Source organism: Perissodus microlepis, chromosome 10 (assembly GCF_051167445.1).
Source record: "Perissodus microlepis isolate ML-2025 ecotype Zambia chromosome 10, ASM5116744v1, whole genome shotgun sequence".
Lineage (NCBI taxonomy): Eukaryota > Metazoa > Chordata > Actinopteri > Cichliformes > Cichlidae > Perissodus > Perissodus microlepis.
This window is the reverse complement of record NC_140470.1, coordinates 7,431,566-7,456,775: the sequence shown is the minus strand read 5'-3', so window position 1 is coordinate 7,456,775 and position 25,210 is coordinate 7,431,566. Positions and strand designations below refer to the sequence as shown.

Here is a 25,210-nt window from a genome sequence, read left to right as displayed (position 1 = left end):
CACACACACACACGCAGCACAGTGACAACTGAACACACACACTGCTTGTAAATGACATTAACATAGGTACAAATAAAAGCTGAAAAAAAGCACCTTTTTTTATTTTACTATGACAATACATGAATACCATATGACATTCTGTAGTGGTCAACTACTGCAAATCAATGCAAATCACATTTTAGTTATGATCCTCAGTGTTTGTTCACAAAAATGAGCTGTGCCTCCATTTCATTCTGATCAGCTACTCTGTTCACCTAGCCTCTGGAGGAAGAGTGGTAAAAAAAAAAGAAGAAAAAAAAAAGACCTACTGAAAAGCAGATGTCGCTTTTTATTGTGTTACATGCGCATCCTCCTTTGCACTCCACATGGACTACTTGCCTACATGCAACCAAAGGGACACCAGAAAGCTTGTCCCCTGCCTACAGATTCTATGTGTTGATATCCAGACGTGTGACTGAAGTACAAAGACAAACATGGAAATCGTTTCGTTTTCAGGGATGACTTAAACCCAAACGAACAAAGTCAATTCCTCTAACATGTCATCAGCAATATGTGCTAAAAACTATAACCCCCCCCCCCATCAAAAACACTCAATGTCAATATTATATTGTTGTGTTTATCATTCCTATAATACATAACATATGATACATGCATATATTCAGCCGACCCCCATTTCTTTATGTTTTGCTTTTAAGCAGCCCAAACTTTTACAGTGCTCATTTTTGTTTGTTTGTTAAGCCACTTAAAACTGACCTATGAATCATTCAAATATAAAAAGGCTCCTAACTCAAGGGATGAACCAGTGTTATATATACACATAAAAGATGACTTAACAGTGAACCAATTTTAAATGGTATCTTTTGCCAATTCATTACCAGCAGTCTGTTGGAAAAAAATCATTGTTTGTTCACACTTCTTTAGTTGAATTCAGGAAAAATGTCAAAGAACACAGTTTGACAGACATAAAATTGTATTTTTGCACCAACAAGGTGATTCCAAAGGAGCTATTAGCCAAAAACCTGGATCTCAGCTGGTGTGCAGTGAGTCCTCATTATTTTTGCAAAAACTGGAGAAGCAGAAGACAAAAGAAGAAGTGGCAGCCTATAAAACTATCTACAGCAAATGAGCAGTATCTGAAAGTCATATGCTGAAAAACACAGGAAAGAAATCCAGCAAAGACCCGACAAAGGACCTAGGAGATGCATCAGGACTGTCAGTTGATCCTTCTACTGTTCAATGAAGCCTCATTCGAAATCTTCTCATTGGCAGGGTGACTGTCAATAAGCCATTTATAAGGGAAACATTGAGAAAAGACCGAGGAATGCCAAATGCCATAAGAACTGGACAGAAAATCAGTGGCAACAGGTCTGATGGAGTGATGAAATGTGTTGAAATTAAGAATATGTACAGATTAGGCCAGGAGAAAGGTACAACAGTGAGTTTCTACTAGAGATGGACCGATCCGATATTACGTATCGGTATCGGTCCGATACTGACCTAAATTACTGGATCGGATATCGGAGAGAAATAAAAAATGTAATCCGATCCATTAAATATCAAAAAAGCACCTCACAAAACTTGCACACCGCGTAACTCGGCTCATAACCGTAGCACGTCGGAGCAGTGTGGTCACGTGATAGAGCGGCTGTGTGTATTTGTAGCCTGCTAGCAAACATTTCATCTCCGAGGAAGTTATGTCAGAGAGAAGTAAAGCAAGTGTGTAAGTTCATCTCTGAATGTTTGTAAAGCATTCCCGCGTTAAGCTTAACAACCGATATATAGAGCAACTGCCTCTTCTCTCTCTCTCCTGCTGCTACTTCAATCGTGAAACTGCTTAATGATCAGCTGATCGGCTTTTCTGTCGCGAGTCCGTCTCTCTTCTTTGTTTTTGGCCCACTTTGCACCAGAAAGAGGAAACCAGCGGCTGAAAAACAGCAGCACTATTAAGCTTGATAAGCTGTTGTTAGAATTTATTTAATATTACTTTCTAGACCAGGATCTTTTTCTACGCAGCTGACGGCTGGTAACTGTGCAGGGGCGGATCTAGCAAAGTTTAGCCAGGGGGGCCGATAGGGCATTAACAGGGAAAAGGGGGCACAAAGACATACTTTTCTTTCTTATTGTGTGGATGCCCTTGCATCCACACTATTGAGTTCCTGTTTCTCTTTATTCTTTATTATTCCTCTAGTTGCTTCCGTACGTTTTTTGCCGATTAACTACTCCCTCAGTTTTCAGCCGATTTTCTCCATTCAAACTTTAAAAAATTCTGCTCTTTCTGCTAATGCCAGCTATGACTTTTGGTGCTCATAACTTCTATACTTTTTGAGATATTGAATTTTTTTTGCAATATTTTTTGCCCATTTCTGCCATATTATCAGTGGCCTCACTGATTTTCCTTGCCGGGTTGACCTGTGTTTTAGCTCAGTGAGATGAGCATCCGTTCTCAGACTGGGAGGCCCGGGTTCAAATCCCGCTTTTCCCGCAAATCCCGCCGTTAAAGACTCCCGTTTTATTGATTAAAAAACACACTATATCGGATTCATATCGGTATCGGCAGATATCCAAATTTATGATATCGGTATCGGTATCGGACATAAAAAAGTGGTATCGTGCCATCTCTAGTTTCTACAGGTATTTGTAGGGGCCTCCCCCTACATCTGTCATAATTTGTGAATTTGTGCTGCATTTCGGCCAGTGTTGTGAAATGCAGGTGAGATCTTGTCAAAATGAAAGCAGATATGCAGGTTTTGCATTCTGCTGGTTCCCCAAGCTTCTTGAAGACTACTACAAGAAAGCTTGCCATTTCTTTAAATTATCCAAGCAGAGTTAAAGATTGTTTTTTTTTTTTTTTGGGGGGGGGGGTGTTGTTGCACAGATGGGAGATCACCACAGGTCAGTTGGATTTTGAGGGTCACAAAGGTCATGTTGGTTATCATCCCCCTGCAGGACTGCACGCAGAGGGCCCAAGTTAACGTCACACAAGCCAGAAAATTAAGGCTGCGAAGAAAAGGGACTTTTCCAGCAAACAAAAAAAACTGGCACTTAAATACCCACCAAACAGGTTTTAGCTTCTCTTCAAAATAAGTCACGAGGACTGTAATAAAACTATATTTAAACATTTTTTTAAGTTGGTCCTCCATGAAAAAACACTAAACGCTTACTGTATCAATAACAGCATGAACTTTTCATGTTTACTCACACCACAAACAAATGCATTTTGGTAAGGTTAGACAGCTCACATATAAAATGCCTGCGTGACTCAACTAGTACACTAGACAACTAGACACTCACTTTAAACCTGTGGGTTGAAATTTTTTTTTTCCTAAAATTTCTAGTCATCACTAGAGCAATGACACCTCGTTTGAGCCTATCCAACCTGAGCCAGAGTTGAACTGGTTCACACTGCAGCAGAGAAAGAACTTGCTCTATCTCTCTGCGTGAAGTGTCAGACTCACAAGACCTGTTTGCCACTGTGGTCTAAACTCTGGGAGATGCTCAGCGCTCGACTGCCTGGGGAAGTAGTTATTGGTAACACAAACCTGTCTACTTTCCACTTCACTTTCAGAAGCAGGCTGCCCTTGCCCAAGCCTGCAGTGGGCCAGAAAAAAAAAATAAGGGGAACGAAAAAAAAAAAGACAAGGATGAAGAGAGAAAAAGGTATGGAAGGCAGAAAGAGAGAGAGAGAGAGAAAGAGAGACAGTGAGCAGGGTGAAGGGACACGGAGACATTTCTGTTTTATGGGAATGTTTCACTTAATCTCATAAAGGCAGCGTAAAAACCTCCATCTGTTTGCTAAGCAGTTCAAAAGAGACTCCACATGCCTCCGCTTGCTGCTATATAAAAACAACATTCTAATGCAGATCTTAAAGAGGGCCAACGGCTCAGCCTGCACAATGAGAGCTGGGATGTGCCAGACACGCCGATGGAGGATGGGATGGTGGAAAGAGAATTAGGTAGGTAAACAGGAGGGAATGTGAGCAGCACAGAGGGACCGCAAAAGAAAAAAAAAAAAAAAAAAGATTTGAAAGAGGAAAATCAAAAGCAACAAATTTTTCTGCCAGCAGTCCTGCTTCTGACGCGGCAGACATGACCTTGAAGCAGGAGCAGTCAGGGTCATCGAGGGTCGCCCTCTGGGCCTCGCCTGCCACTCCCCTAAATCAACCCATTCACCTCCTCTGCTCCCTTCTCTTCTCCCTCTTCATGTTTCACTCTGAGACTTACCATTCGCCTTTGTCATTAATAGAGGAATGCCCTGGCAAGAATGACATCTTGTGGTTTATTGGGGCTCCTTAGCAGGGATTCAAGGACAGCACCTTTATATTCGGGGTCTTTGAAGATAAAAGTGGGCTTTCCCCTTCACAATAAAACCTTCTGCAGCAGACACAAGAATCATCAATCTCCAAATAAATATAAACCACAATATACGATAATAAACGACTTCTTTGATCCATTCAAACAAGACGGACCAAAATGCAGCGTCTCTGTAGTCAGGTTTTCCTGCACATTGGTGCCTCTGCACACCTCCAGGCCTCCTCTCCCCATAGCGGGGACAAGACCAGGCCCGAACGCATCTGCTAAGCTATTTTGACGAGCCACCCTTCTAAAAAACTCCAGGGTTCAAAACTGCTGGAAGATCAAAGGACTAATACTGCAGTAATAATAAGTTACTGCCCTATGAACACCTCATTCATCAGGGAGAGGCAGTGATATAGTACAGTTGTAACTGCAGGGCCATTAAGCACTCATCATCCTATTTGCCATCCTCATGTGGAAAAACATCTTCAGTGAGGACGCAGGATGAACTCTTGCCTGCAACGCCAAAAATCTCAACTGATAAGGAACTCCACACCATCTCCCACCTTCCCTTCTTAGCAGCCAACTGAAGGTGTCTCCCAAGTGGTTGGCATTTTAATAACAGAAATTTGGCACAGTGCAGCATTATCTGGGCTCTGTCATTCTGTGCAAACATGACACGGCGTCCTATTTTGAGCACAGCATTTTTGTCACATCATGCGTGCCAGCGACAGCCCGATGAAACCCTGACCCTCACACACTCCCACTGAAGTGACAAGTGAGAGATGTGCTGCCCTAATATGAACGCTTTGAGACGCAAACGCTTTTCATTCCTTAAAATCGGGAGACATGTGAAAGGTAGGCGAATTTTGCACTCAGGCAGCACATAAACAGCCTAGCGTGCATAGATGCTAATATGGGGAAATGTATGATGCACGTGCAAGTTAAAATGCACATGTTCTTTTCCCTGCCTTATCTTACAGGGAATATATTAGATGGCTTTATTAGTAAACAAGTGTGTTCAGAAGCTGAGATGCATTGCTTGTGCAAATTGGGCCGATTTTAAGGTTCACTTGTATGTAAAAAATTTCAACCTGGTTTGATGGAAACATGCTTTTCAGCTGATTTCACAGAGCAAAGTGATTTGTTTTTTTTTGTTGTTGTTTTTTTAAAAAAAGCAAATGCAATTAGCTCAGTAAGCTTGAAATAACAGACTAAATAAATTTTGATCAGTGGCATAAGGATCCACCAAGTACCAGTAGCAGGTGCATGCAGGAAGTTTTGTTGGCGTAGTTTGGCCCATTGAACACACACTTAAGTAATGGAGCAGCAGCTGGTGAGAGCAGTTAAGGTGCTTTGAAGCAGGTGTAATTTACAAAAACATGTGCCTGTTCTTCACATTGATAGGTCCATTGTAATTAAACCCAGAAATCAAAGACAATCCAGTTATTTGTGATTTCTGCTAAAATTTGCTAGTGGGGTTCTTCAAGCAGAAATAAAGCCAGTGTGAAAGTGGCACAAACTGCAGTTGCTAAAAAGAGTGAGTCACTCCTCACAGAGTCCCCATTTTAGAAGGCTATCTTTGGAGAAATTAAAAGCATGTTTATAGGCTGATCCAATAAATGATTTTAGCCTCTCTTGGTTAATTTTCCTTTTCACAACAACTGTTTGGCAAATACATGATTTTAGAAAGGTTGTGTTAGCACCACATGCCTACAGTAACCAAGCCGGGCCAGGACACAGCCCCTCTATCATTTCAATGAGGGGAGCGAAAATAGGAAGGGCAGGAAAGTGAGAAAGTGGGACAACAAGCTGCTAATCGGTGGCCACTCAAAGCACATCGCAGCTAAAAGCAAACAGAACATCTTCCAGATCTTATGTGCATGTTGGGAGGGAGGGTCGGTGTTTAGCTTAGCAACGCTGGCATCGTCTTAGAAAGCTGACAAGATGTGAGAGAACCAGCAGGGAGAGAGCAGCAGGCAACAGGCAGGCAGGCGAATTACTCGCACCTCTGTGGCAGAGGTGATGACAACGGTGAACTGAGCTGAGCAGCAACAATGCTGACATCTGTGAGAATGTCTAACCTCAGACTTTTCTTCTTGTCAAGCTAAAATTTCCAGGTACCTGCAGACAGTAATATGCATGAAATTCTTCCCGCTTGCTTCCCAATGCGGCACCAATTTAAACAACTACTCAGCTTTCACCTATCTGCAGACTTCCTTGATTAATCAAGAAGTCAAAAGTGTCTGACTAAGAATCCAGCCCATTTTCATACCGTTCCCAGGTAAGATTAGAGGACCTAATCCGTACCATGCCCTGATGTCCTTTTTTTGTCCCACCTGCTCACTTGAACAAGTGTTTTCAGCCTCTCGCAGGCGACCAAATCACCATTTCAAAATCCGCACGTGACTGTGAAATGTAAAGCACACCACCTGTTTTTGAAGTGGTGACAAAGAAAAAAGGAATGCACTTTCCCATTAAGTAGGGAAACCTGAAGTATTCTTCTCATTGTTAGGCAGCCCACAAAGCCCCCCACCCCCGCCACCACCCCCAACACACACACAAACACACACACAATTAAGGCTTGTTCCAGAGCTTTCTAATCTGTCACCCTGATGGACAGAAACTTGCATTAAAGTGCACCACTAAACAGTATAGATACTGCTACTCCCCTGTCCACATATCCCACCTTGTGTGTGGAATACTAACCAGACGGCAACCTCAGGTGGAAATTTCTTTCAGGTAACAGTGAGGAAGCACCAGCACTGACGGCACAGTATAACAGAACAGTATAAATACAACATTTAAATGTTAGGCTAATGAGTCCAGCCATGGACTCATTGTCCATATTCCCTTATCAAAGTATTTTCCTGTCCTTGGAACAGCTGGGGATTTGCCCTCTCAGAATTTGTTTTCGGCTTCCTCCCTTGTCCTATCGTATAGTTGCTGACCATTTACTCAGAGAGCGTGCCTGAGTATGGCTCTGCAAAAAGGAAGGGTGCACAGACCAAAATGACAGTGCTTTATACTGGAAAAAAGCATAGTGTTGTCCTCTAAAATGTCATGCTTAACCACTTCAAAGGTGCAAAATAACACAATCTATCATGCAGACAAACTCAAAGATCATCCTTTTTCTTATAAAGCATAAAGTACAAGTGACATGTCTGCCTTTTTTTGACAGAGCAGTCACCGTCAAGTGACAGAATCAGAAGCTATGCACGTTCAACCTGTAGCTGTAGTATTGTTTATCCTTCCTGTGCTAAACTACAAACAGAAGAGTGCAATTTTCTGCAGAAAAATTACAGGTTAAATGATGCAGAGTTTTCATTTTCAAGTGTTAATGGTGCTCACTTGTATCCCAAAAAACTAGCTAGTGCACATGACTAACCAGTTGGCATCTAAATGCAACATAAATCGTTGTCTGGCAGTGTGCGCTTCACCCAAACTGCACCATGTGTGACTAAACAAAGCGCCAGTAAGTCCCAAAAACTACAAATCTTCAAATGGCCTCTATGCATACTTTATATCTTTATATCAACCCTATAGGTAGAAAATTTGAAGCACAGACATTCCAAGACGTTTATGCTCAGGTTTTGATTAGTGAAATTCAACCAATTAAGTCACAGCAGCTCCATCTTTTATATACACCAGTTGCAAACTAGCAGCTTCATCTGCAGCTGACTAACAACACTGTTTTCTTCAGCAACTTTGCAACATTATTGGTACCAACAATATCATAAAAATTTTTGAGCATTTACTTTCCCAAATAGCTTATTTACTTTGATATTATGGCAATAAACCCCCAAAACTTTGAAAATGTTTTATTATGGAAAAACTGTGTACATCCTGTCCATTTAGCCAATTCTTGATTGTTAACACAATCAATAACTGGAATGTGTCTACGTCACATGGTCTGACATAGTTCATTTCATACAGACACGCACAGTTAGTACGCAAGTGCAAACAAAACCTTTCTTCCTGTGATGAAACAACACCATACTAAGAAAGCCAACTGCAGCTGATGTTAACAGTTTGGAGGAGGGGGGGCAGTGGAGTCATGATTCTGCTTGTGTAGGTGGATTAAAGGAACGGCCTGACAAAGGTGCCCATTGTCTGGCCTTATTAAAAGCCCTGCGAGTGTTTAACATTTGCATTATCATGAAAGGAACGAGAGACAGAGGACTGTGGCTCAGGCAAATAGCAATGCAGTCAGAACACCATCTGTCTCAAAGACAAAATAAATGAAATCCTTGGAGACGGGCTAATCAAAGTACAAATTACATCATGACCACAGTAATGAGTGCACTGACCTAAAAGACGGCAGCGGACTCAAAACTAAATACTTCCTACTGATTTATCTGCACAGTGATGTGGTGAACAAAGACATGGCCTAACTTTAGCAACGGGGAAAAGGGAGGAGAAAACGGAGGCATCTGGGTCACAAAGACAGGAACGTAGTCACTTTTTAAAAATCCCATCATTTCAAAAAATAAAGAATCGGATAGAGTGCAGTGTGGGTTTGTGCGTGTGGTGTACCTGAAAAGGCGAACAGTCAAAACTGGAGAAATATTTGAGATGTTTAACAGTGCAAGACTGCACAGTAACAAGGCCACCCTTTCACTGTGCTGCCTGATAAAAGGGAGTCTTGTTGGAGATAAGCCCAAAGCTAATTCTATATTACTTTTGAAGCACTCACATTAAAGATGAAATGATCAAAGCCCTGTAAACCTATCTCACAATGAGCTGATGGAATATTACCCTAAGGATAACAGGAAAAAACCGTGTCTTTTGCATTGACAAGTGAAAAACTGATTTTGAACTGTCCCCGTGTGGTTTCCAGAGCAACAGGTTTAAGAGGTGCACAGTCCTTGCCGGTCGGCTTGTAATGTATGGCCAAGGTTGCAAAAGTTGGTATCCAGCTTTGAGTAGCTGAAGAAGGAAACAGAAAAGTCATAGTTTATCCATTTGAAGGCAACCGAGCAACTGTCTGGCACAGACAGGCAAATAATGAATTTTCATGGGAAAGAAATCAAAGCATAACCAGAAGTCTGCTAACGATGACGCATTTCATACCAGCCAAAATGTCCATTGTGTACCTGCTGCTTTTTGCATTTACTCTCAAAAGCTGAAATATCCTCTTTTTTCCAGATGTTCCTCTGTGTTACTCCTCCTCGACTTGTCTCAGATGAGCTGGAGATGTTGGACTCGGCTGCCAAAGTAAAAGCAGATAAAGGCAGCTGCCACTGCACTTCCAGCCAACGTCTTTGCTCAAAAAACATATACGCCCGAAGTCAGCGTTGACCCCTACAGAGAATAACACACAAGGAGACAGAAACCACAACTCATTCCTCCATTAGTGGGTTTCCCTTGTTTTCAAAATGCTTCCTTTTACACTTCCTGGTCTGAAAGTTTAGGACACAAGAGGAGTGTTTATGGCATTATACTGTCACCAATTCTTTATGAAATCCCTCAATAGCAATAGAACTGAAGTTCTAATGCTGGCAACTGAGTCCCATAAGCAAACCAAACTTCAGTGGTCATTACGACCCAAATGTAACTTTTTTAATATTCTATTTTTTAATTTTTTTAATATTCTATCCCATTTTTCTGTGAACGGAACACAGAAAAATAGCTTAATATAACAAGCACTTACTAGTAAGTCTGTAAGCACCGAAAACATGGAGAAAATGTATTTATTCTCATATTTTATTTACCTTTCCCGATCAGCAAACTGCAGAAAGTGACAAAAATTTCAGTTTCTCTGATGTCAATTTAGGCTGCCTCCAAAAGTGAGTCAACTCCATATACCCCGTGTTAAACATGTTAATAGCTTTAGAGCAGACTAAACACATGCAGAGCCTGCTAGCAAAAAATCTTTTGGACTCTGTGGCTAATCTACCTCTTATTAAATATAACAAATCAAAAGGCTGTATTTTATTGTTGGTGATAGGTGTGAAAGCACTGCTCCAGGTGTCCTGGTGACTTAGTATAGATAGCAGGAGGAGCAGAAGCCTGGATGTAAATAAGGAGACAGCAGCCTATGATGCACCGCAATCTCGGTCCCACAGTCTGTGCACATCTGTTCCATAATCCATCTGCTCTTGGTTACTTTAGTTGGTTAAGTCGAACCAATGTAAGCCTCCCTAAAATCCCACAAACCCCTTTATTCATGAGCGATTCTTGCCAGCTCTCTATCTACTCTGACAGCTTCAGTGACTCTACAGAAACCCGAAGGTTGCAGGTATCCGCTGCCTTCTCGCACCAGTAGTTTTGCACACTATCAAGCCACAATTATACACGGTGCTTCCACTTAAAATTCGGTGCAACAAGCATCAGGGTGTTTCAAAATAACCGCAGAAACCTTTTTTGGTTTTGTGCACTTCAAGCATGTCGTTTTTGATTTATTATTCCGCCGGCTCTACTGCAAGTCATGGGGCGTGCTCTATGCTGACACACTGGAAGCAGTTCACACAGTCTCATAAAAAAAGAAAAGAAAAGAAAAATCCTAGATCAATTAAAACTTCTCTCCCTCAGGACCATCCATTCCTACAACTCCTTCCCTCCTTCCAAACAGGAGGTAACCAGGACGACAGCTGCACACATCAGCTTCTCCTTAAAAAGTCTTTAATTGTCGCCTGGAGGTAGACATGTTGCTGCGATCACCAACATGATGCGACAGAGAGGGTTCAGGGTTCATTTTTATAGGCGCGGTTCCCCACAGGCAAAAGAGTGTTATTTTTAAAGTTTTTATTTATTTGTGGTGGATAACTTCCAGGATCAGGTTTGTGTCACAATCTGAAGATAACAAGTACATATTTAATTACTCAGACTGTCAGCAATGTTTTGGAGTTTTTTTTTGTATATAAAAAGAGTTCAAGTTAGAGAATCATTTTAGCACTGCATTTAGTTCCCGTTCATGTGTGAATACAGTATACACACTGCCGGACTTAAATGAATTATTGTGAGGACAAATAAAAATGGCATTTTCAGTGTATTCAAAAAGGTGAATGCTCATGTCGGTACACCTGAGTTGCAGTAGTTCCCACATGTTTCCTCTGAGAAAAGCTCACTATAGAATTCCCAAACTGGCAGTGAGTCATCACGGGGACGGTATTGTACTTAAAGGGGATAAAAGCCTAGCACACCCAATTTTAATGTACGTATGCATGGTAATGTATTCCTCCTGATCCCACCTGATACCAAGAAAAATCAGAGGTGCACCATAGTAAAACTGGATATGAGAACAACGAACGCTCTTTTGGCTCTTCCCATTACACTGGAAGGATATGCTTGACCACCTTTAGTCTCCAGCAAAAGCTTCACTTAAACTGCATCCACATCATGTAGTTTAACTCTTGTTAAAAGCCACCAAGTGAGAAAAAATATATACTTGGAATTACAAGATCAGTACTTTCTAACTCACAATACAGGTGAAAAGAACTACACAGTCGCTAGCTTCACCTCCACTGACTGTCCCCTCTGTTTTTATAGGGTTGGTGTCATTGGAGCATTTTAATTGCACTATCTGGGAAATTTTATGACCCGCTATGAGGTTTAAAACTGTCCGAACTGTCCGTCTGTGCTTCGGTTTTACTGAGTGAAATTCTACTATTTTGTGGTGGTGGCTACGTCCATCTTTTAGCTACAGTATATGGGTTTACCCCAATTTACCCCAATTTTTATATATTAGCAGGTCAACATTTGCTTATTAGCACAACATGCTAATAAGCAATAATAATAAGCACAGTCCATTCACAACGTGTTTGAGACCCTTGAGACCAGTTGTCTTCCTAACATTAACATATTTAATGTATTGTTAATGCTGCCCTCTGGCATATTTCAGTTAGACCAAAGTAGTAGAGAGACTGACAGACAAGCACAATGATCCACAGAACGATGTTGCTATCATATATTTTTCGAGCACCAGTCACAAACAGTATAATCAAACTGATGCCAGGCGATTCACTACATTAGACAAACACAGTCAGTGTCACCTGACTCTTGACCCATCTGACTGGCATTGTGTTTGTGCCAGATAAAATTTGCAAAAACATACTTGAATTCATGTGGCCTAGTAATACGCATCTACACACACACACACACACACACACACATAAAAGCCCCAGTTAAAGAAAACAGGATTACTGAACAATCAGCCCAAGAAGCCTTTTCATCTGAGAGGAGCAGAATCAATAAGCAAGGCTTTCTATGAGAGTCAACAAGTCCAGACATGGGCCAAACTCAATCACTGTAAGAGCTGTTTTCACAAAACCACTTCGTGTTCATCATGTTTCACAGAGGTGAAGTTTGAGTGGGAGAATGTCCGCACTTTCAAAAAGCACAGATTACAGCATTTATTCAGAGTTAATTAAGCTTGGTGTGGAGTTTAGTCTAGTACTCCTGGCACCACCGCAGTGCCTTTTCTCTGAATCATGTGTTGCCCTGTGACTTAAGCCTGAGAGCCTTTCCATGGCTTCAGTGTAAAGTGAAACAAGCAGACAGCAAACAGATTGCTTCTACCATAGCACAACATGCAGGAAGAGAGAGCTTGTGGCCTCTGCTTGTTTCGCATTTTGCAATGATGCAAAACCACTGGAGCAGTGAACAGTTCTGATTCAGGCATTTGCAAATAGCTGCAACAGATTGATGGGACATAACTGTACAAAGAGAAAGCTTTCCCCCTTTTTTATAACTTCTTTTAAACATGTTTAAGTTCACTTTGTAAAGTTCATCCATCCATTTTTTTCCACTTTTCCAATTCGGGGTCGTGGCGCAGGCTGGAGCCATTCCCAGCTGCCATAGGGCAAGAGGTGGGGTTCACCTTGAACAGGTGTGTTGCAGGGATAACGAACTTACTAATGAACTTACTGATTCAGAACAGCTCAATTTATCATTAATACACTGTCTCTGCCTACACTGAAAATCCTTTTCAGCTATTAAAAATGCAGCAAGTGGGATTTAGTGGTATCTTGTGGTGAGGTTGCATACTGCAACCAACTTAATACCTCTCACCTCATCCTGTCCTTGCAAAATGAGAACCTACAGTAGTACCCTCACACAAATTCAAAAACAACCCTCTCAAGAAGGTATTTGGTTTGTCCAATCTGGGCTACTGTAGAAACAATACTGGTGTGGCATGGCAGACTCGTTGGAAGAATACCCTCTGAAACAGAGTTGCAGAGTTTATTTTTATTTTACAGAAACATTTTTTAACCAATACATGGCAGAAGGTGAAGTCAGGCTGAAAAACTCCTACAAGAAGCTGTTAAAATATTTCAGTTTATAAGGGTTGAGAATAAAACCCTCATCTCTATGTTCGATTAAAATGTTAAAAAAAATCATAATAATTAATCATTCTTAATAATTTATGAAATTGACCTCGTTCTAGCTTTCTTTGTTTTATGTTGTATATGTACTGTTACACTGCTTGGCCTAAGTCTCATATAATGAAGTCACTGTATGTAGAAGTTTTTTTGGGTTTTTTTTCCTCAAAAAATTAGCATATTGTGATAAAGTGCATTATTTTCTGTAATGTACTGATAAACATTAGACTTTCATATATTTTAGATTCATTACACACAACTGAAGTAGTTCAAGCCTTTTATTGTTTTAATATTGATGATTTTGGCATAGCTCATGAAAACCCCAAAATTCATCAGCTACCTCACAGTAGTAACGAGGTCTCCTTGTCTCTCGCTGTTAATGTTTTTGTCTCACTAGTTTTCTCGCTTTCAATTAACCTCACCTGCAGTGTAATCTACTGGATGCTGGCTGCACCTGCTAACATTCACCAAGCCTGCTTGGAAACTCCTGGAAAAACGCTACTACTCATGGAACTCACCTGCCTGCTGTCACTCCTGGATTCCTGGAATCACCAGGTTGGGAAATCTGGAACCTTTCATGCATCCCACCATTCAGATAGATGCTCACTCTATCCCTAACCCCCACGTGCAAGTAAGCCTAAACTGATTAAATTCATACTCACCTTCAGCCACCCGTGCAGCTCTGGATCTAACCACCCTCTCCTATATTTCAGTGCCTCCACGTCAGAGAACCTTGCTGCGTTTCTCTCATCGCCCTTTGTACATATTCCCGTAAAACATCAGCTTTTTTCGTTCATTTAGTCTGTCAGTCACACACTCCTATGACATAATGGAAATGAGCATACAAGGTTTCCCAATATCAGTTTTTGTTTCGCACTGAGTAACAATCAAGGGAAAACGACCCTGATTTTTACAGCATTGTACTTTTAACATAGACTTTAAATCACTGAGGTAGAGGCACACATGTTCTTCTTCACGTCATACAAGTTCATGAATGTATTTGAGAGATGGTCAGCAATGCTGGAAGTATCACAGCACAAACTTTCCAAGCTGTTTCGATGCACTGAATGAGGCAGCGCGAACTGCTGCAAATCAACAAGGAAATCTCCCTGCAAGGTTGGATATAAGAATCCCTGAAAACCAAAATAAAAACAAGGAATAACAATGAAATGCTATCCCTCGGGGTTTCGAGCGTCACTTTGTTTGCTTTACGCTCTATTCTGAGTGTGCGTGGTGCAATCCGAACCCTCTGCGGCCGTCAGAGTATCTATAGATCGCCGAGGCGGGTTTACACTCAGACTTAGCTGTAAACAAGGCCCATCCAGAGACCATGGCTGACCCAGCACCGCACATCCCCAAATATCTGATTCATCCCTTCAAAAGGCCAAGAGCAAACTTCTCAGCAGCTGCATGCTGAATCCCCAATAAATCCACCAGACCAAAAGCTTTGAATCGTGCTATGAAAACGAGGATGCAGGTGGCTGGAGTGGAGTTTAGTGCAATACATACTTTCCAGACAAGCCAAACAAAACACACACACACACACACACACTTCTCTCCTTCCTCTTTCCCTTGTTTCTCAAAGGCGATTTGCAGGGAGGAAGAAAGCACTCGGAAGCGGCGGCCTTTTGTTCCCGGATACTTTTGCATGAGGGAGGAGAGTATGTTTTGTTTATGGGACAACACAGTGTTGCCATTAAGGCTTTAATCAGAACTGTTTTCTGCAGTCAGCCTGGAATGACACCCCTCTTTCTCCGATTTGGTTCCCACCGGAGGAGCAAACAGGAGGAGGAAGAAAGGAGTGGGGAATGTGGGAATGTCTCTACATCGTCGCCACGGCGGGCAGCTCCTAAACATGGCTTTAAATTAGGGGAAAAGAAAACACAAGCTAAAAAAAGGCAGGCGCTTAACTATACTCCTGCCTGCTAATTTGTCACCACTTGAAAAACGGGGGAAAAAATAGCAACAGTTTTAAATCACACTATTTTAAAGTCAGGGTATGCCAGCCAGTGTGTATGGTAGAATGCTTAAACACAAGGGAGATTTAGGTCACCTCCGTCAAAGTTACACATACATCTGAACCACTGTCGGTGGACTCTATGGAGTTCTGGCTGCGTTCATATTAGAGAGAAGCAGAAATGGAGAACACTCAGTGTCTGGTTCTGGTTGGCTGGCTGGGATCTGACTAGTGACAGCTGGGGCTTGAAAGCCTTACATCCAAAGCCAGGGCTCGATGCCACTTGCTACATAGCAGCGCTGAGCTAAGCCCACCCCCTCCTGTCCAAGCCCTCACTCAAAAAGATCACTGTACTGGACAAAACATCAGGCTCCTGCCAAATAAAGGATCATCTCTTTAAAGTCAGAGAGCGGGAGGGGTGCTGGAGGCAAGACGAAATGGCAGTACGGTCGATCTGTCTGCTGCCACGTCTGAGACGAGGAAGGGGGTCACGGAGAGAGGAGTTTCTCAGACCATTAAACAAACAAACAAAAAAAAAGCTAAATTCAACACCACCTGTGTGTCAGTGTGCGCAATCCATACCTTGTCGGGCAGTGGCAGACAGTGATGTACCCTGTGCTCCAGTTTGACGATGGTGATGAAGTCACTCTCTTGTCGTTCATCCTCACTTGTGTTGCAAAGAGACAGAGGATGATACTGCAAAAAAAAAAGGAGAGAGAGCAAGGGGTTAGCAATATTTTTTCTTTGCAGTACTTGCTACAATGCACACTCCAGAATCACGAGCACAAAGTACGCAAACAATGAATCTGGGAATGATGTACGACTTACTGAACTTTCTTTAGAAATTATGTAAATGAGGCAAAATTACTCAATCACACTGAGTGCATGCAGAAGCAGTAGAGACAATTTAAGGCATTAACTATTACAGAATCACCAAAGCTTTCTGATATATTCAAGTGTAGTTTGGTGGGGGTTTTGCCATTACAAGGGCCTACTTATATTTAGATTTAATTTTTTTAAATTAAATAGTAGATAAATAACTCATAGTGTTATCATATCTACATTTTTCCATATCTACCCAAAAGACAACCTAAAGTGTGTGACCTCAAACCAAAAGCAAAAAAGAAAAAGAAATTTTCACAAAGATGCTTTAAAAGACAGTCTGCACAAAAATGCTAAAGCTCTTTTTCACACCACTAGAGAACAACAATTGCAATTTATGGAAGCCTTTATGTGTTAAATTAAATGGTTTCTTCCTAAACCATACCCAGGCTGACATCAAGAGGAAAACTTTGGCACCCTACGAAATCAATGACATGGATGGCAGTATTCACTCCCACTTAAAGCCTTGAGGACTGAAAGAATGAGAGATAGTCAATCTTTAGTGGAACATTTGATCCCTTCTGAAAGGAAGGAAATTCTGAGCTGCTGAAAGGCTGCATTTAAGAGCTCAAGGGATCGCAGCAGTGCTTGCAAGTCACAGACATGCTGTTGCACGGCAGTCGGGAAAACAGCATCGCTAATTTGCCTGGTTGACATGAATGATAACACCTCAGGTACAGGTCCTTAAAGTTCACAGATCACTCTGCAGCACCCGGTCCCTGGGGTTCCTCCCTAGCCCTGTCTTGGCCTGTCCTTTCCTAGCCCTGCTATGAGCTCGTCCCAGCCTGGTTCTGCCATGGAGGGCCTCTTCATGTGGCTGTGGGCTGAGGTAATGGGGCTCCCCCTCATCTCACCCAGCGGAAATCCCTAAATTAAAAAGACCCAAGGGTGACATCAACAGCTGGCGTAATGACGTAATGTCCCGCAAAGGGCTGTTGCATGTCTGTCAGAGGGTGAAACAGAGAAACAGAGAGAGACGAGAAGAAAGCAAGCAGACTTGGGGAATCAGGGTGGGATGAAAGAAAAACACAGGGGGTGGACCTTCATCACAGCGGCTGTTCAACGCAATGGATTAAAATGAAATAATGCAGAATGTTATCGAGATATCGGCTGTGATCATTGGCATAAGAAACACCAGCATTGATGCTAAATGTCTGCCTAAGATGCAAACAACATGACAGAAGAAGTGCATTAACATAGTCACTAGGGCTGCCACGATTAGTCGACTAGTCACGATTACGTCGACTATCAAAATCGTCGACGACTAATTTAATAGTCGACGCATTGTTTGAAGCTTTGTAAGATCACAAAAGACGCAGGAATAAGTAGTAGGATTTAAGAGTGTAATAACGGACTGAAACAGAAGATGGCAGCACTGCATGTACAAGGATGCCAGCTGCCGTTAAACCCCGAAGAAGAAGAAGTAGCTCTGTCCCAGAATTCATTGCGCTGCCCAGCTCAGTTTCCAACAATGGCGGCAGCTAGTTAGTTTTAATGTTACTCTTATTATTCTTTCTGGGTCACAAAATAAACGTTTAACATATTTTCAGGCGAGAATGTAGCTGTGTAAACCTCAAATATCTGCTCAGTTTATCAAGACACCACATATTTCCAAAAGCGCGCCGACGTTTTCAGAGACGTCTGTTACCCACTAGCTCGATAGCTAGCCGGGGGCAAGGCTCACTAGAGCCGTGAGAACACCGGACTCCCGGCTTCAAACCCACCTCCGTCTTTTGCTACTCAGGTTAAACATATATAAGTCACTTAGATAATTTGTTGTTATTGTTTGGCTTTTTTTTAGTATTTTATTTGTTCCTGAGTAAATCGGTTTGGCTGAGATCAAAGTTATAGTTTTTACACAGCTGAATAAACGTCAAGCAGACAGCTGATTATCAGAAGTGTGAGATGCTCCAGAATTTACTCCGGTGTCCCGTTATATGTTAGATATCAAGGAGCAGACGGCTGAGTTTATTAAACTTCACCTAAACAATCTGCAAATTTCATTAAAATTGAATAAACTATCATCTTGTCTTTATTTTTAGTTAGCACATACCTTAAACACTTAAAGCTGTAAGCTAATGATAGTTATATAAGAGCAGATGCTGCTGGTGCAATAAGCTGTACGTTTTACATCCAATGGATGATGATCTGATTAGTTGACTAATCGCAAAAATAATCGGTGACTAGTCGACTATCAAAATAATCGTTTGTGGCAGCCCTAATAGTCACTGTCCGCTGTTTTAAGGGGTCCGGTTCCAGATGTAAATTTCCAATTCATTTTCTCTTCTGATGATTCACAAAATCCTTGGATCACAAGTTTTAAGCCAAGCCAACCAGCTATGAGGTGAATCATAAAAAGATTTTGATCTGGATAAAAAGAATAAAGGGAAATAAAACAAAAAGACTAAGGTACAAGACTGTGTGCATAACGACTGTAATTTTAACAGAGAAGGAACTACTCATCCCATAATGCACTGCAAATCCCAGATTCCACAATGAACAACGTCCAGCCTTCTTGAATGTAATCCTTTTCATTATTGTGTTGTATAATAATAGAAGTTTTGCACTCTCTTTCTTCTTTTCCACCTGCCTGTTTTCACTCTCTCTGTGTTTATACTGCACTTTGCATTTAATCATTAATTACTATTATTCTCTGGCTCTCTTCCACATTTGTCCTATTACCCCCCCCCCCACAACCAGTCCTAGCAGACGGCTGCTCCTCCCTGAGCTTGGTTCTGCTGGAGGTCTCTTCCTGTTAAAAAGGAGTTTTTCCTTCCCATAGTCACCAAGCGCTTGCTGAATCGTCTGATTGTTGGGTTTTTCTCTGTATTATTACTTTACCTTATAATAGTAAGTGCCTTAAGGTGACTATTGTTGTGATAAATAAAATTGAATTCATGGCTTTAAACATTTCAATTTAGTATTGGGGTGGAGCGATTTGGTGGCTTTTTTTGTTAAAATAAGGCCAATATAACACAGACATGCGACTCCTTTAGGAGCACACACCATCATTTCATCACGTTGTAGCTTATAGTAAGTCTGCTTTGGATCGTTATGTTATGTCTCATAACCTAAAATCCTATGGAGACTATGAATGGGATGTTGAATGTTCTTCAAGAGCCATTCCTGAAGACTACTCAAAGAAATGACAAGAAAGATTGTCTAAGACCGTTCAGGCTGTGTTGGGGAATAAAAGTGGTCATACCAAATACTGACTTTCAAGCTCATCTGTTCGTTCATATACTCTATTTCCATGAATGTGTTGTTTCACATGTTTTGCTGCAGCTACTTTCCATTTTCCTAGTCAAATATAAAGACTAATTAGCACTTCAGTGGCAATCAAAACAGTATACATTTTTGTGTGGTGGTACTCAACATCCACTTTTAAATGCACTGAAATGAAAGCGTCTAGAAGATGACAGGTGTGCTTGACCTCACAAACAGAACCTGTTGTGAATTCTCAGACCCTTGCATGTTTCCTTAATGGCAGCCACTGTTCAATAGAAAGGCAGGCAACAAGACAGCATGGACTCTTGGCCAGCCTTGCATGCAGGGCTGCCAGCTGCCTCTACCAGTCTGCATTTACTAGGCCCAAATTAGAGGCCTACAGTTGAACTTGGCCTTTAACAAAGAAAAAGAAAGAAAATAAAAAACAAAAATCCTTTAATGACACTACTTCACAGATGCCATGACCTCTGCTCATTTTTGCTAACGGCTGCTTGGAAATGACAAGAAGAGCTGCATTCAGAGTCTGATTTTACAGTAAAATTACAACACTCATTTGTATCTTAAGGCTTATATGATCGTGTCTGGCTCTTGCCATGACATTAAACATGTTGATGCATGGGAGTGTACAATCGTAACTACTAAAGCAGATAATAATCCCAAAGCTGAGCCAAGCAGGCTCATAAGGAGTGGCTGCTTTTAGTTTCCTCTTTCTGATGCTCTGAGGGCAACCACCTCGATGGTCACAGTGTCTATGATTTGCATAGTCGGCAAGACTAAGCATTATCTTCTATTTTAGATATGCCCACACAACTTATGATCGGATGGCTGTGAACGCTCCCTGTGCCCCCATTGGTACCATTTACCACTTCGAAACACTCCGCTGCTGGACTATAAACAGCAACCAAGACAGACTGAAACGTCTTCATTTGGTTTTTGTATGGCCCTGAGAAAAAGGGGCCTGGGAAACCAAATCACTGAGCCTCTATTTCACAGGCACTAGAAACCACAGGGCACACAAACAGTTCCCCACAGACTGTTAACAATGCTCACTCCTCCATTCCTCCTCCTCATCTGTCTAGATCTGTTGCAAAACTGACGAGGACATGTCCCTCGGTTCCTTTGTAGCCACGATTAAAGGCATTCCTTTCCAGCTCAATCAAAGACTACCCCCAAAATATTCCCAGGCATGAATTTAACAGCCTCAAAAACAAATACATGGAAAGAAAAAGGGGAAAATAAATAGTAGCTACAGTGAGAAGTCAATAATATTTTTTCCCCTCACTTAGCCCTGCGGATCTTCTTTTTTCATCTGCCAATAACCAGCAAGCGAGCGTTCTAGTTCATCTGTTGCCAGCAGGGAACCGGGCCTATGCAGTTATGTCAGTGTGCGCTAAAAGGGGGGAAACAGAAAAGGCTTGCACCTCTTATCAAGCTACCGGTCAATTAACAGCTGTGCAGGTCACAGGGCTTCTGAAAAACTGGTGGCCAATCAAAATATATGCTCGTTTAGTAGGAGGTGAAACAAACACTCCAGTAAGTGCTTTTTCTGTTGTATGACTCGAGACTAGGAGTGAGGAAGGTAAGGTTTAATCAATTGAACTCTGCCTCAGGGCCTAGAAAGCCTGCCAAGTTAGAGAATATCAAGGAAGAATTCAATCAACTCTGCCACATGCAAACATGCAGATACACACACACCCAGTGGGTGAATACATTTTCAATGCCAGCTGATAGGGTGAGAAAAAAGTCAGCATGTGATCCAGTTTTTTTTAGTTTTTTTTTTTATTGTGACCACAGCTTTTTGTTTCTAAAGTTAACCATGTTCTAAACTGCTGTTCAAAGTGATACTCAATACTTGTTTGCACGACAGGTCTAATTAGACTCGCTTCTCTCGGCAGACGAAGGCAAATGTTTGTTTAAGCAGCAGGCAACAGGTGTTGTGGATGCTACGTGACCCATTAAGCTAATTTCCAGCTCCATATTTGTATTCTTGGGCTATGCTGAAGTAGCTTTGCTTGATTTACACTTGAAAATAATCCCTCCTATGCTGTGCATATACTGTTCATCCAAGCTCTTTTAAGTACTCTCCCCTTCAGCCAATTTCCTGTTTGGCTCCACTTTGCAAACAGAAGGTTATTATATTATATTATAGTTATTATATAACTAATTATATTAATGATATTCTACAATAACAGGAAAAAAAACAGTGAAAATGAGCATTCAGAACAGTTAGAAGCCTGAGCTACTGTAACAGTGTATATAGAATACTATAAAAGGGAAATATATAGAGGTCCTCTTCAGAAGAAAAGGAAGCCTGAGTTGGCACGAAAGACTGAAACATTGACCCTTTGGGAGCACATCAGGTAGCACGTTTGCTTTAATTCTGTGTGTGAGAGCATGGGCAAATGAGTGAGAGCATAGCTATGTATTGTTGCTAGAGGCACCTGAACATGTGCTTGCATGTGAACCTCTGTGTGCAAAAGTTTATGCCTGCTGATCGACAGTTTTGGTTCTGCAGAGGAGTGAGTAACTCATCTCTGGGTGCAGGAGCGTGTGTCAGAATCTCAGCAATTGCTGTAGGGGTGGGGGGCGCCGAAAGTCTAGGCGCTGAGCCTTTTCTCAAATGTCAAATCCTTTCCCTGTATCAATAATCGTAACACACACACTGTGGTCAGTGCCATAGATAACACAGATACACACTGCTCAATCAGACTTCATGTATACACTAATTAGATTTACATGAAAGACTGATATAAGAGCAGTGCCCAGCGCTGAGGGGAGCAGAGCGGTCTTTCTATGTCGGAGCATCTGGAAAAGTACACCCTGAGGCCCTCGCCTTGTCTCTCTTTGCAAATGCAAACGAACAGAAGGTATTACTGCTTTGGTCCTGTCAAAACAAAAGACGTGTCATCTTTCCTCCCGCTTTATTGACAGTGTCAGACCCATATCCAGTAACGGTTACCACAGAGAATGACTTGGGGAAACACGATCCCATAATGAGGCCCAAATAATTACCACCAGCCCCAAATTTGCCCGGGCCCTTTCTTTAAGTACGAATACCCCCCCCCAAACTCCCAAACTCCAGGCGCGTCAGGCTGTCTCTTTCTGTTCTATAAAAGGGATTAGACAGAGAAGAAAGAACCTGAAGAGGGAAGAAGAAATGGTTTTAATGAAAAGGACACTGATGAGTGAGCTTTCGGTTCGGCTTGGTAAAATGTCAGCTGAGGGAGTAACTGTTATAAATCATATTTCCACAGATCAGAGTGTTCATGTGGGGCACTTCACACTTTCCTGCTTTCCTTGTTTCTAATAGAAACACATATAAGCACAAAAGTTCAACCGGGATGAACTTTGCACACCGAGGACCTGGGCTGGGTACAGCCTTACCTGTGCACAAAGGCAGCACATTTTTTTTCATCAAACCTTGTTGAAAATCCTCTATGCCCGAGCTCCTCCCTATCCACATTTACATAATGTTAATCTAACCACACATACAGCTGCTGTTTTTGGTTTGCGTGTGCAGATAAAGTGGACCCATGAGTGGTGAGTGGTATGCTGTGGATGTAGATTTCGAAAGAACCTGGCAGTGCGGAGAATTCTAAATAATGTATACTTCCTGGGTAAGGTACATAGAATTCACACTTACATATGTGCAGGACTGTGCAAGGCTCAAATGTACTCAAATACAGTGCATAGTGTGAAAGCACCTCTCATATTACTAATAGTCTAACAGGCTTTGGATAGAAAGCTATAAGAACACAAAATAGATATACATATATCGTCAGTGCAATTCACTTTCATTTATACAGCAAATCACAAGAGCAGTCACCTCAAGGTGCTTTAAATTTTAAGGTAAAGACACAATAATCAGATGACCCTCTATGAGCAACTTGGCAACAGCGGGAAGGAAAAATACTCCCTTTTAACAGGAAGAAACTTCAGACAGAATCAGGCTCAGGGAGGGGCATCCATCTGCTGCAACTGGTTAGGGATGAGGGAACACTCAGTGCATCATTGGAAGCTCCCAGAAGCCACATAACTGCAACATAACTAAGTTCAGGTTTACCTGATCCCGCCCTAACTAAATCCAAAAGGGAAGTAAACTTAAAAGTAGAGAGAATGTCTGTCTCCCAAAGTTGCCCTTCATTGCTTCTGACCAGGTAAAACCTAAGTTTTACCTAAGCGTGTCAGTGAGTAGACACGCACTGACACACGCACTGTTGGTACACACCACCAACAACTCAGGTCACTCCATCAGCCTGAGGCCAAAGCTGCGCTTTACATTTCAAAGCTCTGAGTTAAACATAAACACAGCACTTCCCTGTCATAACAAATCAGAGGCTCGGCAACACAGCAGTTTGTTAGTGTTGCAGAGATCCTTCTTCCCTGTAGACACAGCGGCCACATCTACACAGCCTCCAGGCTTCCTGCGGCACATCCCCAGCCTTCAGGACAACTCTCAAGCTCTCTCAGGTTACCCACACCAGTCAGAGAGAAAACCCACACGCCTCCAAGTGTCAGTCACTCACATTTGGGAGCTTAAGGTCAGCTATCTGGAAATCAATTAGTTGGGGGGAGTGAGGATGGGAGGCTCCACATTATGGCAGAAAGAGAGGAATCAGGCAAAAAGGAATGTGAGGCAAAGGATCCACACCATAAGTCCTGTCCAAATAAGGTTAACATTAGCCAAAAGGCAACAACATGTGGTTTGTTTTTCCCGTAACAGAAAGAATTGATTATTGATCATATTGGATAGTGTCAGTGAGTAATATATAGGCAAAAGATACACGTAAAGGACACTGACAAAAAGAGAATATGGTGGAGGCGTAACAGGATGGAAGTGAAGAAAAAGACATATCTTGCATAGCTGAAATAAGTTTTATGTTAGATGTATCACCTTAGTGTGTAATATTAGCAATTTGCCTATGCCTGCTTGTTAGCATTAGAATCTAAACACTCAATGGAACAAAAAACATGCAAACTGTGCAAAAAGTATTATTTCAGCCCTTATTAATAATCTATCTTTTGCCAGAGAAACACTACTTGTTTCAGGAGTTTGCAAGTAAAAAGCATCCATGGTCTTAAAGTAATATCGACTTGACTGGAGGATGGCTGTGTAGAGAAAGTCTAGAAATCATCTTGTCACCTGACATCTGTACAGTATTACAAGAAAATCTCCACCAAGGCAGCTCACTCTCTGGGCAGTATTTACTTTTAAGGGAATAGTATTGTGTTTTTCTGTATTCATTTTATTTTCTTTATTCTTTTTAAACATACTTTAAGATTGTAGTGCAGCAAAAACACCTGCAGAATGCAGGCGTTTGTTATTTGCCTTACTGAAACCCATTTTTATTCACTTCACTTATTTTTTTTATTTATGTGGTTATAGTAACATTGAATGTATAGCATTTATTTCTTTGTTTAGTTAAATTTGTTTAAAAAGCTAATTTAAGCATTTCACCTGAACTAGGCAAGAAACTTTGGCTCATTGCAGGGCCTTAAGGAAAGATAAGGGTCTGAGTGAAGATCA

At 41.6% G+C, this 25,210-nt stretch overlaps 1 protein-coding gene across 1 annotated transcript in view; it reads right to left on the bottom strand.

The window, feature by feature from the left end:
• Positions 1-25,210, bottom strand: part of rnf43 (ring finger protein 43) — a 101,952-nt gene that overhangs the window by 14,032 nt on the left and 62,710 nt on the right. The window contains exon 2 of the mRNA XM_084941681.1: positions 16,156-16,269. Within this exon, the coding sequence (XP_084797807.1) occupies positions 16,156-16,269 (114 nt within the window). The remainder of the gene's footprint in view (positions 1-16,155; positions 16,270-25,210) is intronic.